The following is a 9,673-nucleotide window of genomic DNA, read 5'->3' on the forward strand; positions in this document are numbered from 1 at the left end:
AGAGGAATGTATTGTTATCATTTGCAGCCACAGAGCGATGCATCTTTTTATTTTTTAGCTATTCTTTGCTGTTGGCAGCTACGGGGACACCTTTCCCTGCAGCTGGCCAAGCATCTGAGTCAGTTGCTCCCACAGGAGACATAATGTCCCTGTTTGTACATTGTGTGAGTGAGGCGAGAGGAAGTACTTTCAAACGACCCTGCTTCACCCGGGCTGTAAACACCTGAGTTCACCACCACACTGGCCCGCACCCGAACCCTGAGCCCGTTCCCCCACCTGGGGATCCATAAGAGAACTGCCATTTTGCCATGGCCCAAAAAAGTGAACACTTTAAGACTGACCTAGTTCAGCAACTCAGGGTGATGCCTGGAGGCTTGTGGCTGAAGGTAGCGCTGAGGGGGTTGGAAATGAATCAGAGGGCTACTCAGCTCAACATCGCTAACCAAAAGCTAACCTAATTAGTAGCCACCAAGACCTGTTGCTATCTGCTCTTGAGTTGCCTGTCTGAGCCTGGTCCTGAGTTCAAATCTCTGCATAAAGATACAGATCTACAGCGTGCCTGCAACGCTGTCCACATCAGAGATGGCGTTAGTTATCTCTTTATTTTCATGTTCTCAGCAGAATAATTGAGCATTAGATCAGCTCAGAGATGAAACACGCCTCTTGCTATACTTAGTAGCTTAGGCTAGGGTGAAGTGGGGAGCTCCATCTGTTTCTGGTTTCTGGGGACAGGAACCTCCAGGACTCTCAGTTCTCTGTATCTGTTTCCCCCATTTGGCTTACTAGCATTCATAATCTGTTGTTTTGTGGACTACAGCCCGCTGGAGCTCTCTTCTGGGGCTGCACTCCTCTTTTTTTATTTTTTTTCTCCTTCATGATTTGCTTCCTGTACTTAAGTAGTTGTTTTCTGGTGTGTGTTTTTTTCTTTTTTCTTTTTTCTTTTTTCTTTTTTCTTTTTTCTTTTTTCTTTTTTCTTTTTTCTTTTTTCTTTTTTCTTTTTTCTTTTTTCTTTTTTCTTTTTTCTTTTTCCTTTCCCTTTCCCTTTCCCTTTCCCTTTCCCTTTCCCTTTCCCTTTCCCTTTCCCTTTCCCTTTCCCTTTCCCTTTCCCTTTCCCTTTCCCTTTCCCTTTCCCTTTCCTTTTCCTTTTCCTTTTTCCTTTTTCCTTTTTCCTTTTTCCTTTTTCCTTTTTCCTTTTTCCTTTTTCCTTTTTCCTTTTTCCTTTTTCCTTTTTTTCTTTTTCTGGGATGTTGAAGATATTGCCTCCTCTGAGCATGTGTTAGCTTTTTTATTTTGGTAGGCCCATACCTTTTTCCCCCAAGATCTGTGTAGCTGCACCTGGATATGAGAAGTTTTCACCATCAAACTCCGTTGCACGCTGGCTCCTCATCTCAGAAGTAAGGAAGAGGGGCTTTTATTGTGCTGGTGGACTTTGTCCATCCCTCTCCAGATCTGAATAGGCCAGCATTATTTCACAAGTGCTAAATCCACTCACAGTGGTTTTAAATGGTTGAGCTGCTGAGCCAGCTGAACAGCAAACACCAGAGGGGAAACCACATTTTGCGAGCGCTTCAGATTCCTTCAGACTGTACGTGGAGCCTTTAGGAGCAAAGTAAAAGCCCTTTGACACAACTCCCTTTGGCAACTTTTTCACAGCCACATGCAAAAAAATGGGGGCTGGCTAAGGAATTGGTCCAGAATCGGCTCCCAGGAATCTAGCACATGAAGATGGAGTTCAAATCTGTTTCTGTTAAAAGGGAGGAAACCAGCAGCATATTATATTTTCCTGTAGCATATTAATCCTTTGCTGGATGTCTCTCTGATCAGTGTGGATTGCCAGTCAAGGTATCACCATGGACAAAAGATGAAAAAAACCTATGTGCTTATGTTATGCAGGAATATTTTTTGTTGTATTTGTGTTTGTAGCTGTTTTCCTTATTCTTTACGTCCAAGTTAAGAAGAACCCAGATTGTATATCTCATTGTCTTCTGATATCCCAGAAGAACTAGATCTTCAGCTAACATGGCCAGCCAAGAAACATCCGAGAATGTAAACAATTATCCCATTGCAGTAAGATGGATGAAGGTCTATCTAAAGGAGCTGCTGTTTCTGTCTCTGTCCAGATCTGTGAAGACAGGGGACTTACTTAAATCTTCCTTGGAAGACATAATTGCATATTCCCTAAACAAGTTCTTTCACAATGATCTTGGTTAGCTTAGACACTCAGTAATGGAGGTTTCCTAGCCCAGACAGTCTTGATAGAGTGATTACTTTGAGCAGTTGCATTGAGGCAGCAATAATAATTGATGGTGGTGATGAGGATGAACCTTCCCCCTTCAGCACTTCAGCCCCAGTCAGCAAAATATGTGTGGCCACAATCTGAAATCACACGGGTACATGCAGGAACATTTCATCTTGAATCAGCTAAAAAAAGGCACAAACTTGAAGCAGAATAGTTGCATCAAGAACCTGTATGGTCATTCTGAGTCAGAATTTATGTTTAATATAATTTAGCTTGTTTCATTTTGGCTTTGGAGTTTGCTTCCTACACTACTACCGTTGAGCTCCACCAAGAAAGAGGTGCAAACACAGCTGTGTGCCTGAACTTTTGAAAGTGTGTTGAAATTTGTTTCCAATTGATGTTGAACCTACCTTCAGCAGAGAAGGAATTGTGTTTGTTCTCTTATTGACAGGTTCAATTAATGTTCTTTACATTGTGTGAAGTAACAGAGTGGTCTCTGATGACTAAAAAAACAATATTTAATAATTCCTTAAAAAAATAATGGAGATTAAGAATTTAGCCAGTGAGAAGTAGAGATGAAACCACAGAACACACCGCTGCTGCATGGCAATCCACCCATCCAAAAAGAGATGCTCAGTCTTTCCTTCCTGCTTCTGTCACATTCTATTTGTGCATCCTTGAGTACACCAGCGGTCATTTAACTGTCTCTGCCTTGACCTAATATCTGTAAAATAGGCAGGAAAACATCTCTTGCTCCACATGGGGGTTGTGAAATTAAATCCACTGATATTTACAAAATGCTTGGAGAACTAGGGACAGCAGAACTTGGTTCTCACACAAGTCCTGTGAGAGTACAAAGTATTGCTGTGTTGTTATCTTCTGCAGAAACATTCCTTCAGTAAAACACAGGCTACAGAAGAATGGTTGGTTGCCCTTTGGCTCTTCTTAGGTTGGTAGGAGCAGTTATTTTTCTCACATAGCTAAGGTCTGTGGTGAATTTGGGGCTTTTTTTTAATGCCTCAAAATATCATTTGGAGTTGTGTGAGTGCAAAGAGAAAACTCCTGCAAATATGCATAAATATTTGCAAAAATTAAAAAGCTAAAGAAAAAAATAAAAGAGCCTGAACAATCCACAAACCAGTACACCATTTCTTTTCCTTGTTCTCATTTCTCTAAACCTGCTGACAGGATTCCCCCAGAATTTCCAGCACTTGCTGAACCTTGACCTAAGCAGCTTCATGAGAAATTTCTTCCCCAAGGGTTATTTTGAATAGAAAGTTCTAAGATCCTAAGTATAATTGTTTTCACAGCTGTAATTATAGAGTCACACATGTGATTCATGTAATTTGACAAGGAATTATAACTTGCCTGGTTCAAAGGAGTGTGTCAAGGTGTATGGTAACTGTTGATGTGAATCTTGCAGCATCTGCACATGGGCTCTTCCATCACTCTGGTGTCCAATTCAAATGTTCCTGTTATGTGTTTACATACCTGGGGCAGTCTAGATTGCAGTATTCTTGTATTGCCTTTTCTCAGAGGGAGTTTTATAAACATTTGACTCACAAGCCAAGGATGGGGAAATGGCAGTGAAAATGCCCATGTGCCCTTCTGTACTTGGACAAGCTGGCACTTCTGTGTGTCGTTATTGTACACAAGCAGCATTGCTTCTCAGAAGAGTTGCAACCATTGTCGCTAAAACCTGGGGTCCAGTTTCTCAAGATGAGAAAATACCATCCCCATGTTTGGCAAAGGCATAAGTGAACATTCACCCCAAGTGGGAAGGCTGGCTGTGTCCAGGTAGAGCAGACAGGAGGAATGTATAGAGGAGTGGCTAAATGTGACATCTGACTACAGAACAAAGGCCCAATTAGTACTGGCTGTAAGAAAAAGTCTCCTTCTTCTCAGTGTGCTGGGATCACACTTGTCTGTTTTCTAGTGTGTTACTGGTTTCTGGGACCAGCATGGGTAGTGCTATGCAGACCCAATTACTAAAGCCCTTCAAACAGGATCCCACTCCCAGGTCCCTGCAAGTCTCGCTCCTAAGCATGATATCCTATTTCACACCTGTCTTTTGACCAACTGGGGCATGGTGAATCTCTGCCTAACCCTCTAGCTAGCCATGTAAAGGCTTTACTCTCAAGTAGCAGTCCAAAATCTTGCAGTCTGAGTGATGTCCATTAGTGAGAGCAATCATTGCTACTGTTTGGGCCTTCCCTGCTTCTTCCACTGTATACACCCGGACTTGGCCCTTCAGCTAACTGAAGTGAGGGGTAGCTGCTACTGAAAGGAGAGATCCTGCTGCCTCTACATGCTCTCATGGCCATGCTGTCCTAGTCATTGGCGTTGTCTGATCCTCCCGGGAACCACTGCAGGACAGCAAACAAGAACACAAGCCCTGCCAAAAAGTGGTTAATTTTCTCCAAGTTTAGCTCTCTGAACCAGATTTACCAGGGTCAAATGAAGGGCACAGGCAGTGGAGTGCACCCCTGGGAGTGGGATCCTGTTTGAAGGGCTTTAGTAATTGGGTTAGTTTAGTTCAAAACACGGTGAGATAAGTTCCTCAAACTCTTGATGGCTGAGTTGCACACACCATAGAGGGATGTCACAAGAATGGCTCTTTCTGAAGTACTTGAGATTTTCTTTCTGAAAGGCTCTTTCTCTCTCTCAATGCAGACTGTCATTATCCAGGACCAAATTACAGAACCCAAATAACGCTACTGAAGCCCATTTACAGTCGTAAGTGGGAGTTTCCATTTGTTTCGTGAGCATTTTGGAAAAATCCACACCATCACCCCTATAGCTAACACTATTTATCTGCCTGTCTAAAATCTTCCTGCTGGTCAAAAGATCTGGTCAAAAACTGAGCACTGGAAGTAAACTATCCAGTTATTTAAAATCTATTTTCCTTGCAAGTTGCTTGTAAGCCTGTCTTTATTTCCACAGATGTATTTTTGCATTCAAAGTATTCAACAAACAGCCTCTGCCAAAAAATTTCAGTGTAGGGTCTGTTTTCCAGAATGATTATTTTATCTGTTTACTCTTTTTACTTTTGGTATATGAATGATGCCCTAAATGGTGAGGTATTATTTCTGCTTCTCTTCCCAGAGAATTGTAATTTTTCTTATCCAAAGAGTAAGAAACTATAAAAAGAAACATGCAACGTACAATATATAGCCTTTTTTGCAACATGAATATGGATGACATTTATCCGGCACACATCTCTTAACCACCCATTTACACAGAACATAACACCCATTCATGAATAAGAAAATATAAAAATACAAACCTAATAAAACTCTAGAGCCTTTTAGCATCAGCCCCAATCTTTGCTCCGTTGTGCAATATTCATCTGGTGCTCTGACAGACTTAGTTGTGGCAATAAGGTGCGAGTGTGACTGATTTCAGCTGTCCACAGACTTTCCCCTGGTTACTGCTGCTGTGGTGGGAGTGGTGGAGCGGATGTTGTCTCAGTCGCTCCCATTCAAAGTCTGGTACATTAGCTTAAATCACTGATGAAACAGGGTTGTGTTTAGATGCCAGATCGTGAACTGCAGCAGCTGAGGTACACAGCTAAACAGATTTAATGGGTCTTTTGCTGCTGAAAAGAACGGTCCTGTATGGCTCCCTCCTCCTCTCTCCCCCCCTGCAAATCTCTATGGAAGGGTTGGAGGCGAGAGTCAGAGGGAATATTAGCATAAAGGAGTGCAGATAAATCAGCCAGTGTGACCATCAAAGCCATACTTCTATTTTAATTTATGAACTTTTGTTTCCTAAAGTAAGAAGAAATTGGTGATGGGATCGTGTTGGATTGTTTTATTTGTTTCTATCCCAAACATGTTTTTCTAGATAGATTCCCAGCTATCTCAGGATATACTGTGTTATATCTCATCAGGTTACTGGTCTGCCTGCCTGGTTTCTCATCAAGGGCAGATGTTTAATAAGACAAGGTGAAAGTTTCACTTGGAAGCCACAAATAGAGATGTCTGGGAAGAAAAAGGCATCATTCAAATTAATTTGTAGTAAAGTTTTATCTTTTAATAGGTAAATTAATCTTTTTAATGAAAAGATTTTAATTCAAGTTTTATCTTCTGTTTTAGCACTTGGCTGGCTGGCATAGGTCTGGTGAGGCTGCTCTACAACCTTGTGGCTTTTTTTTTTCCATTTCAGCACCATTTCCCTTTAGCATCTCTCTGTGCACAGTTTGAGGTTTTGTTGCTCTTCCTAGAAGTCAGAACTAGAAAACAGACTCCTTTGAAACACACAGAACAAGATGATTTTTGTGAGGGAGAAAGTTAAGGGTTAATGGGAGATACTTCTTGTTGTTAAAAAGCAGTCCTAGGTCTCACTTATGGACAGTTGGTGTGTAACTTCTCTAATACAAGATACCACTTGCAGTCTGGTCAGCAATTGTGCCATTGCCCGTAGGGAACTGAAAAGGGTATTTATTTTTATCCTGCTATTGGCTTATGGGATTTGAAAGTAACTTTTTAGTTGCATAACTGTAAATATTGTTACTGGACCTCTCGATCTCTTCTCAGTGCTGCTTCTAATATTTGACCTTCTGACCTGCTCCAGGAGATGGCAAATTCCACAGGCTGATGACATGCTGGGTGAGGGAGTGTCTCCTGTTATGGAGACTTAATTTTGCTGAGTGAGCTCCTGTTCTCATGCTTTAGAATGAGCAAAAAGGTTGGGGGCTGATCAGTTCTCCTTAGAGCCTTCCTAAATCTTGATTGCCTCTTCTAGCTCCCTACTGTGATTCTAGCTCCCTCCTATGCCAGGCTAGAGGCTCCTACTTTTTTCATTCTCTTGTTACCTGTCTAGCCTGGCCATGTAAATGTTGTATAAGAAATACTAGTAGGTATGGTGTAACAGCTTCGGGCACAGGACCGTCTCCCTATAAATAAAAAATCCTATTTCTGTGTTGTATCATAGTTAACTTTCAGGACCGTTCCTGCTGCTCCATCCAGGAGCTCCTCGAGGAGGAGTGAGTCATGCGTTACCACCCCAGAGCATGCAGTGCACATTCCCACATGTTCTTCATAAACCCACAGCTGGAAACTTCCAGGAAGGCACCTGCTCTGTGTTCAGTGCTCAGAGCAGGCACTCAAGAGAGGCTTTTAAATGTACTTTCAACTGAAAGACTTCTTTTTTTTCCTCCGCTACTGATCACTTCTTCCTTCACCTCAAACTTCTCAAGTCATGTCATTGCCAGGACCCTCTGCTTGTCTAAGCTATGTGGTCGTATGTAACGCTCTTTCCCTCCCCTGCCAGCACTGTATATTTCCTGGTCATAAGCACACAGGAACCTGTGTGCATTCACCTATATTTCGTACTGTCTGGTGGCTTCATGAAAACCCTTTAAGACGTCACAAAGAAAATCTCAGTAGCATTATTTTTCTTGTGGCAACCTGTGTAGAGGTGTTAGAAACACTCCACACCTTCCTGTTCTCGAAACAGATGGGTATGCTCTTTTCAATTTTGTAACTCAAGGAACCTTTGACCTTCTGGGCTTATTTATTTGAGTAATGTAAAGGCTGAAGGTGCTGAGGATCATTTTTGGCTCTTCACTTTTAACCTCAAGATGGGTTCAAAGAGAAAAATCTAAACCCCATATTTTTCAGAAGTTTATGAGCATTTTAATTGGTGAAGCTGATTTTTTCATCTATGAAACCTGGGCTTCAAATCCATGATAAGCCTGAAACTTTCAATTGGATGGAATGATTTAATATACAAGGAGTTAATTTGACTTTTATTTAGCATAATTTTCTTGTCCTCTTTGCCCCTTGCCCCCAATTCCTGGCTTACTGATTTCTATATTTTTGTCTTATTATGTAGTTCTAGGAAAGCCTAGCCTTTCTCTTCCTCAGCTCTAAATAGAGTACATTTTCACCAACTGTCACAGCTACCTGTGTATCTTCTTCAGTTATCTTACCTCTTATTTGAGCATAACTATTCCCAGGTCTTAAAAAGCTGCTCTGCACCTCGTATCTCAATGGAGATTGTTCTGCAGGATCAGGGAGTCTGGGTCCTTCTTTCTAGTTAGGGATAATTGTCCTGATTGATTATTTCCAAGGGCACAAATCTTTCTATTTTAATTTCTTTGACATGGGCCAAAGAAATAAAATGAGACCCTAGATAGACTTCCCCACTTTCAAGTCTAAGGGTTGTTAAGACCATTACAGACATAAAATCAGCTGCAAAATTTGGACCTTGCTACCAATCTACTCAGGGCTGGAAGGTGTGCCCTGGGCAATGTTCTTCCCTTCTCCAGAGTTGCCTGATGTGTGGATCTGGACTTGAACTTCTGAAGTTTGATGGGTGTTTGTGATCTGGGCTTTTGATTCCATTTCACCTCTAATAGTTTCTTTTTCCAAACCCTTGGGTAGTTGCCCTTTCCTAGAACACACGCTGAGCACAAGAAACACCCTTCTTGAAAAACACAAACACTCAGAAAAGGAACATAGAGAACTGAAAGAGCTTCACCAAGAAGTTTTGTTTCTCTGTAAACCCTACGTAGGAAACCCTGGCCTCTGCGCTCCCTCAGCATTTGCTGTATTTATTTCTTTTCCTCCTCTCCAGATTGGGAGCACTTTCTGCCAAACAGAGAAAGGCTTTGTGAGATGAGAAACAGCTCAGATTTTTGCAGCTTGTAAAGTATGTGCTGCCTCCTTCTGAGAGATGAAGGCTAACCTGCCCCTGCTGCCCCTCTTTCCCCCCAAAAGCAGCTCTTTTTAGTAATACCCCTCTTCTTACCCTCACTCTTCTGGAGAAAGGCTCATAACAGCTCTTGGCAATATAGGGCAGAGATCCCACCACTAGCTTTTCTTCAAAGAAGAACAGCGGAAAAAAGAAGCGCTGAGTTTTCAAGTGAAATTGGCTGCCAAAGCTGAGGAGTGCATGATAGGAGCGGTGGATATTTACCTCAAACTGGGGATCTTCCCTCCCGCTTCTACCTCCCATGGGTATTTCCCTGAGACGGACTCACTTGAAGATTGATGCTCTCCCCTTCCGAGGCCATCCTTTTGCCCCCAGGTCTTTTCCTCTGCAGACGACGCACGGAGCGGGGCACTCTGCGCTCCCTGAGACTCTCTCTTCGCTGGACCGGGACGCGCAGCTGCTGGAACAGACCTGCTATTCATCTGCCGGCAGCCGGCCGCCCGCCTTGGCATCAGCTGGGGGCTGAGAGAGGGGGTGGCACACCAATTCTTCATTGTCCGAGGAGTCTGCGGAACAAGAGTCCCTCTTAGATTTTCCGTGACAGTCGTGTTCACTATGTGTCTGTGCTACCTCTCCGAGGCCAGCTGAGCCTCATGAGCTCACTTGGGCTGGGATGCGGTGATGCAGCCAGTGTACCAAGAGGTTCCTGGCATGGGCTGTGCAGCCGCAGCAGTGATCCCGATCTCTCCTTCTCTCACCAGTGCACAGCAGAGC

At 42.8% G+C, this 9,673-nt stretch overlaps 1 protein-coding gene across 2 annotated transcripts in view; it reads right to left on the bottom strand.

The window, feature by feature from the left end:
- The window catches only part of NINJ2 (ninjurin 2), a 51,248-nt gene extending 41,933 nt beyond the window's left edge, over positions 1 to 9,315 (bottom strand). The window contains exon 1 of one of the 2 annotated variants that reach the window (XM_068401980.1): positions 9,164 to 9,315. In XM_068401980.1, the coding sequence (XP_068258081.1) occupies positions 9,164 to 9,202 (39 nt within the window). In that variant the 5' untranslated portion in view covers positions 9,203 to 9,315. The remainder of the gene's footprint in view (positions 1 to 9,163) is intronic. The other variant, XM_068401981.1, reaches the window with a different exon arrangement.
- Positions 9,316 to 9,673: the final 358 nt, after the last annotated feature.

Source organism: Nyctibius grandis, chromosome 5 (assembly GCF_013368605.1).
Source record: "Nyctibius grandis isolate bNycGra1 chromosome 5, bNycGra1.pri, whole genome shotgun sequence".
Taxonomy (NCBI): domain Eukaryota; kingdom Metazoa; phylum Chordata; class Aves; order Nyctibiiformes; family Nyctibiidae; genus Nyctibius; species Nyctibius grandis.